General features: G+C 41.4%; 1 protein-coding gene across 1 annotated transcript; it reads left to right on the top strand.

The window, feature by feature from the left end:
- Window positions 1-4,826: 4,826 nt before the first annotated feature.
- LOC128022850 (insulin-like growth factor-binding protein 5) lies at window positions 4,827-6,336 on the top strand. Its single transcript, XM_052610622.1, has 4 exons — window positions 4,827-5,163; window positions 5,478-5,512; window positions 5,666-5,785; window positions 6,015-6,336. The coding sequence occupies exons 1-4, from the start codon at window positions 4,827-4,829 to the stop codon at window positions 6,126-6,128; spliced, it is 606 nt and encodes a 201-aa protein (XP_052466582.1). The 3' UTR covers window positions 6,129-6,336.

The following is a 6,336-nucleotide window of genomic DNA, read 5'->3' as shown; positions in this document are numbered from 1 at the left end:
TGAGGCGGAGGCTTTACGGGACTCACAGAGGAGCCGGCGGTCGGTGCTCGCAGAGCGGGGAGGCCGAAGCGTTATTCAGCAGGTAAGGTTCTGTGGGTGCAAATGTTGAGCACAGAGAAATTCCTGCAGTGGTATTGAACTACTAACCAAACGGTGACAGGACAGGACAAGACATAACGAACGTGCAGATGCCAATGACCGATGCTCATAGGTGACAACAATCTGACAAAGAGACAGGAAAAAGAGAGGGTAGAAGTAGCCAAGATAATGAGGCAGGATGAGAAACAGGTGGAGGGAAATTATCCTAATTGGAAGTGGAGACAGCTGTAATAAAGAAACGGAGAGTGAGGAAGAAAGGGAGAAGAGTCACCAGCAGAGGGAGACAGAGAGAGAAACAAGATCATAACAGGACCATGACAGTACCCCCCCTCAAAGAGCGCCTCCTGGCGCTCCAGCGGGGAAACTCTGGCGAGACCGGAGGAAATCATAAATGAGCAAGGGGTCTAGGATGTCCTTGGGATAAACCCAGCTTCTCTCCTCAGGACCATACCCCTCCCAATCGACTAAATATTGGTGCCCACGCCTCCGGCAGCGCATGTCCATGATCTTGCGGACAGTGTAGATTGGGGAGCCTTCGATACGAACGGCAGAGAAAGGGGGGGGGGGGATGCGGGAGACCGGTTTAATGCAAGAAACGTGAAACACCAGGTGAACACGACGAAGGTTATGTGGCAAACGAAGTCTGACGGCGACAGGATTAACGATCTTGACTATGCAGAATGGTCCGATAAAGCAGGGAGCCAGTTTACGAGACTCCGATTGGAGGGGTAAATTTGATGTAGATAGCCAAACTCTCTGACCAGAAACATAACGAGGGCTTTTGACACGCGATCTATTAGCAGCGATACACATGCGTACTCTAGAACGACATAGGGCAGATCTAACCCTCCTCCAGGTTCGCTTGCAGCGACTGATAAAGGCTTGAACGGACGGACAGTTAGAATCGGTCTCCTGAGACGAAAATAAAGGTGGTTGATAACCGAGGCAACACTGAAAAGGGAAAAGACCTGAGGCAGAGGATGGGAGAGAGTCAAGAGCGTACTCAGCCCAGGGGAGCTGTTCGTGTGGAAAGTCGACTGGAAGCCTCCTCTCCGTAGGCGGAGCGGTCGAAGACCCGAATCATCTCCTCCTTGAAGCGCTCAAAACTTGAGATACACTCTGCCTCAGTCTCCCAGTTAGCCGTTCCCCATTCACGGGCCCGGCCATTGAGGAGTGAGAGAACATAAGTAACCTTGGCTCTCTCCTCAGCATACGTAATGGGCTGTAGCGAGAATACCACCTAACACTGGGTAAGGAAAGAGCGACGTTGTGTTGGCTCACCCGAAAAGACCAGAGGATTATTGATCCATGGCTCCGTTAGGACAGGAGGACCATGAGAGGCGGAAGGCTGGAGGCGTAGGCTGTGGACCTGGCAGGAAAGCTTGGACATTTTCGGCGCCCAGTGTCTCGACGGCATGTCAGGCTGCGGAGATGTCCTCCTCATGTTTTCCAGGAAGGACACCCTGGTGTTCAACGGCGGTCTGGAACGGGCTGCCACTCGCTGAGTCCATATCGTGGTCAGATTGTTCTGTGATGATAATGGAGAGAGAAAGGACTCAAATGCAAGTGCAATTACAATTGTCCTTTAATGAAACCAAGTCTAGCCACAGGTATTTCCAACAAAGGCGTAGACGAAATGGATTTAACAGAAGATGACCCGTAGACTGGGTAGTACAAATAAACTTAGATGACCTCTGTGGCAGGGGTGACCAGCAGACTTGTTAGGCGGAGGCTTTACGGGACTCACGGAGGAGCCGGCGGTCGGTGCTCGCAGAGCGGGGAGGCCGAAGCGTTATTCAGCAGGTAAGGTTCTGTAGGTGCAAATGGTGAACACAGAGAAATTCCGGCAGTGGTAGTGAACTACTAACCAAACCCTGACAGGACAGGACAAGACAAAACGAACATGCAGACGCCAATGACCGATGCTCATAGGTGACAACAATCTGACAAAGAGACAGGAAAAAGAGAGGGTAGAAGTAGCAAAGATAATGAGGCAGGATGAGAAATAGGTGGAGGGAAATTATCCTAATGGGAAGTGGAGACAGCTGTAATAAAGAAATGGAGAGTGAGGGAGAAAGGGAGAAGAGTCACCAGCAGAGGGAGACAGAGAGAGAAACAAGATCATGACAGGACCATGACACATACAGTATGAAAACACCAAATTCAAAATTAGAATACTGTGAAAAGGTTTTCATAGTTATAAGCCATAATCCTCAAAATTACAACAAATAAAGGCTTGCAATATCTCACTTTGCATGTAATGAGTCTATGTAATATATTAGTTTAACCTTTTAAGTTGAATTACTGAAATTAACGTTTACATTATGTACACAAATGTTTACAAATGAACAACATTATATTTGTCAGATTTAGTAGAAGCAGATCTTAACACTGTGAAACACATGGCCCTCAGTTTCAGAAACTGTCACATCAGGGAGTGGAATAGCAACAGACCCTTCATCCTCTTCCTTGGATTTGAAACAAGGTGAGCTAATATAGTTCAAAGTGAAAGCAAACCATATTTAGCCATTCTGACTGAAAGGTGTTAAGTGACACTAAAATCATAGTGTGTTTTATTATAGTAGGTTATAACTAGGATAAGAGGTTAATATCAAATGTATCCTTCATGTAGAGAAAGATAGAGAAGATGTGACTGAGGATGATGGTGGAAGTGAAGAGAGCAGGGAGCATGAGTGTTGCTCTGAGCACAGTGTGCAAATGAGAGATTAGGAAGGACTGGAAAGTAGGCAGAGCAATTCAGACCATCAAGTCTTGTTTGGTTATCATACAGTACGCAGTTTATTCATGTAGGGATAAAAATCTTGTGCAACGCCCCTGTCCCAATTACAAGCAAAATAAACCACATACATGGAAAACAATTGCCCTTTACTTTTGTTAGATCACATTTATAAATTAAAATGCTACAACCTTTTGCCGGAATGGCAGGGGCAGAAACAAAAAACTCACACTTACACTCACACTCTTACAGACTCGCTCTCTGTCTTTCACACACACACACACACTGTACTAATAGCAGGCCAAGACAATAGGAGAACAGAATGAAGGTACACAGGACCTAAATTTCCACTCTTTTACTAGCTCCGGGTCATTCCGAACATTCTGTATGTAATATAAATATGTATGGGGGGTGGGGGTGTACAGTAAGTGGTCATTTAATTTTTTTTTTTTTCTGATATAGGAATCTGAGTTTGAAAAAATAAATAATATAAATTTGATAAAAGTGAAAACGGGTCCCACAGACCTGGACAGCACAAAAGGGTTAAGGAGATATTATTGTCTGACAAAGCACAAACAGAGTGTTTACTAATACCCTTGGATATCAGTAAAATGTTTTTTTTTTTTTTTTTTTTGTGGTTAGAGGGAAAAGCCCTTGTTAATTTTTCCCCATGTCACTCAGAAACACCTGTGATGTGGTGCTCATTTTCCTACTTGAGGCGATTAATTATGACATCATTGCGGTGGGAAAATCAGTGCAATGACAGATCAAGGGTGAAGTTCTTGAAAAACAGGCTTAAAGTCATTAAGCGATCAACTATGACTTCATGAAAAAGGATTTTGTTCGTGTTCGTGTTGTGTGTGTGTGATTTGGGGGGGGGGGGGGTGGAAACGGAGACAAATGAAAAAAAAAATGATACATTGCAATAGAGTAATTTGTTATAGTGGCCCAAGACTTGGCAATGTGTGGGAGTTCCTGCGGGTGTGAGACATTTTTGCCTTGCTGCCAAATCAACTAATATAATACACCATCACAGCATCCTAAAGTAAAAATCCAGAAGATAGAAAACATAGACCCCAATTATTTTAAACTGAAAAAAAAAGTACTGATTATTTTACCACAAACCAGGACATCACGGTATTGTTCTAAAGCCATTTGTCAAACATAAAAAAAACTTGACATTACTACTTCACATGGTAACTACAGATTGTCTACAGTTTGGTCTCTTGAACTGTGATCTGTTATTTGACATTTATATAAATAAAAATAAAAACATTTGGATAGAACTGCTCAATTTTAATAATGGCAACTACATGAGGCAAAGACAGTGAAGTGAATATCAGTGAATATTGCCTATATTCTGCAAGTAGAAATTAGTAGAAAAAAAGGGCTTTACTATAGTAAGCACAGTATATGCTACTGTCCCCTAACAGGGCTTTGTTTCCCAGCACTGTAAGCCTAAGTACATAGTGGAAACCATTAGCACAATGGCTTAAATGTCAAGTCAAACCCATTTTTGGTTGGGGGTCACAATAAGAAGTTATATTATATCTAGAGAAAGCTATCCATTAGCATTCCCATTCTTTATGTGCATCAGTGGAAACATTAAACATCACGTTCATATAATTAATGAATTAAATCCAGCTTAATTTGGATATAACTTTTGAAATTGAGCTGTGGCAGAAATGGGAGTGACACAGTTATAATGTAACTCCACCTCTTATCTAACGCCCAGCAAATTCTGCTCTCTCAGCCTCCCACCCCTAAACCATCTCAACTCTTTAAAAGCAGCCCGTGTTGCATTTTTGGTCAATTTTTATCTAATTACTGTCTTTAGATCCCAGATGTCTCCTGCACATCCACTCCACTTCCACTGAATATTAAAGAAGGGAATCAAAAGCGAAAGAGAAGCAGAAGAGAGAAGACCATTCTCTGAATTTTTTTTTTTTTTTTTTTTTTAAGTTGCTGAGGTTTTCTAAACTGGACAAAGATGGTTTCTTTTCATTATTTACTATCACTTTTGGTTGCCATTCAACTAAGCTTATATGGTTCTAATTCCCTTGTATTAGGCTTAAAGAAGATCTGTACATTGTGTAATGGGCCCACGGGGGAACCCAATGGCCACAGAGGTGAACGTTTATCAAGGGAGGAGATCACATCCGTGTTGGCATTAGGTGAACCCTGTGGGGTTTACACTCTACCTTGTACACAGGGTCTTCGGTGTATCCCTCCTCTTGGAGAGCAAAGCCCCCTTCAGGCACTGCTTCAAGGACGAGGGGTCTGCAGAAACATCAAAAGTACCTTTACTGACATCCATCCACCTACAGGTAAGATCACTGGTCTAGGTGCATTTCTTTAAACTGAGAATAAATTGATTAGTCAAAATGGATTTTGTCTGGTTAAAATCATTTTGAGGAACTGACTTACCAAAACAAACCAAACCTTAAATCTAAGCATGTAGATATATACACTAGAAAGTAAGTACATACTTCACATATATATCTGATACTCTATATTACAGTCCAAGGTATTCCGGAACCTTTGTCCTGAACTATTATTTTAAGTACAACCACCTTTGTGCAGTTCAATTGAACAAAAGTTATATTGTAATCATATTAAAATGTCAAGTATTATGTTTCAGATTATCATCAATCAATCACTGAAAACAATGAAAAGGTAATATTTTTGAAAATAATATATTTTTGACTCTGTAAATTACTGGTTTACATACATATTTACAGTATATAGTGTTCCTACTGTATGATCTTTAGGGAGAAATGAAAACATGCTTTCATAATGTGTTTTCATTGTTGTTATTTAATTCTGTAGGGTCCTTGTCGCAAACTGCTAAACACAGTCCTCCAAAGTATAGATCTCACAATTATTCATTCACTTCCGGACATCTACATCCCCAACTGTGACAGACAAGGGTTCTTCAGGAGGAAACAGGTGTGTAGACAACACAGAAGGTGTTTTAGGGCTTAAAAAGGTTAAACATTTTTTTTTTGTTGTTGTTGTTGTTGTTAAAACAGTTCCAATGGTTCTTGAAATGTTTTGCAAATCCATTTGTAAATCCGAATGAGATGGCCCATGGTAATGATGTACATTATAATATTGTTATCTGTTCTCTATAAACAATAATATAGTTTGTATTTTCTTTTTGACCTTCTTGAAACAGTGTCGGTCATCAAGAGGAATGCAAAGAGGCCACTGCTGGTGTGTTGACGAGAAAGGATCAAAAATCTCATCCCGTAAAAGGAGTGACGGAACTATCTCATGTAACAGTGCCTGAGAATTGTGATACAACTTGACTTCTAATGTAAATATGGACCTAGATTCTGTTTTGTAAGGACTGAGACAGAGTCAGCAAAAGAGATGACAGACACTGAGAACTCTATGACAACAAAGCAAGTAGAATATTTACAATCATTCATCTCCCTCTGGTTGTGAAAAATATGTTTGCAGCATTGTGTCATTATTTCTGATGTATACATTTACTG

The sequence above is a fragment of the Carassius gibelio genome, chromosome A11, assembly GCF_023724105.1.
Source record: "Carassius gibelio isolate Cgi1373 ecotype wild population from Czech Republic chromosome A11, carGib1.2-hapl.c, whole genome shotgun sequence".
In the NCBI taxonomy this organism is placed as follows: Eukaryota; Metazoa; Chordata; class Actinopteri; order Cypriniformes; family Cyprinidae; genus Carassius; species Carassius gibelio.
This window is presented reverse-complemented; position numbering and strand designations above follow the sequence as displayed.

Excerpts from the sequence above, each read along its gene's own strand:
- LOC128022850 (XM_052610622.1), top strand. The coding sequence starts at position 4,827 with ATGGTTTCTTTTCATTATTTACTATCACTTTTGGTTGCCATTCAACTA. Across the intron at positions 5,164-5,477 it reads TGACATCCATCCACCTACAG|ATTATCATCAATCAATCACT; the intron begins GTAAGATCACTG and ends ATTATGTTTCAG. Across the intron at positions 5,513-5,665 it reads TCACTGAAAACAATGAAAAG|GGTCCTTGTCGCAAACTGCT; the intron begins GTAATATTTTTG and ends TTAATTCTGTAG.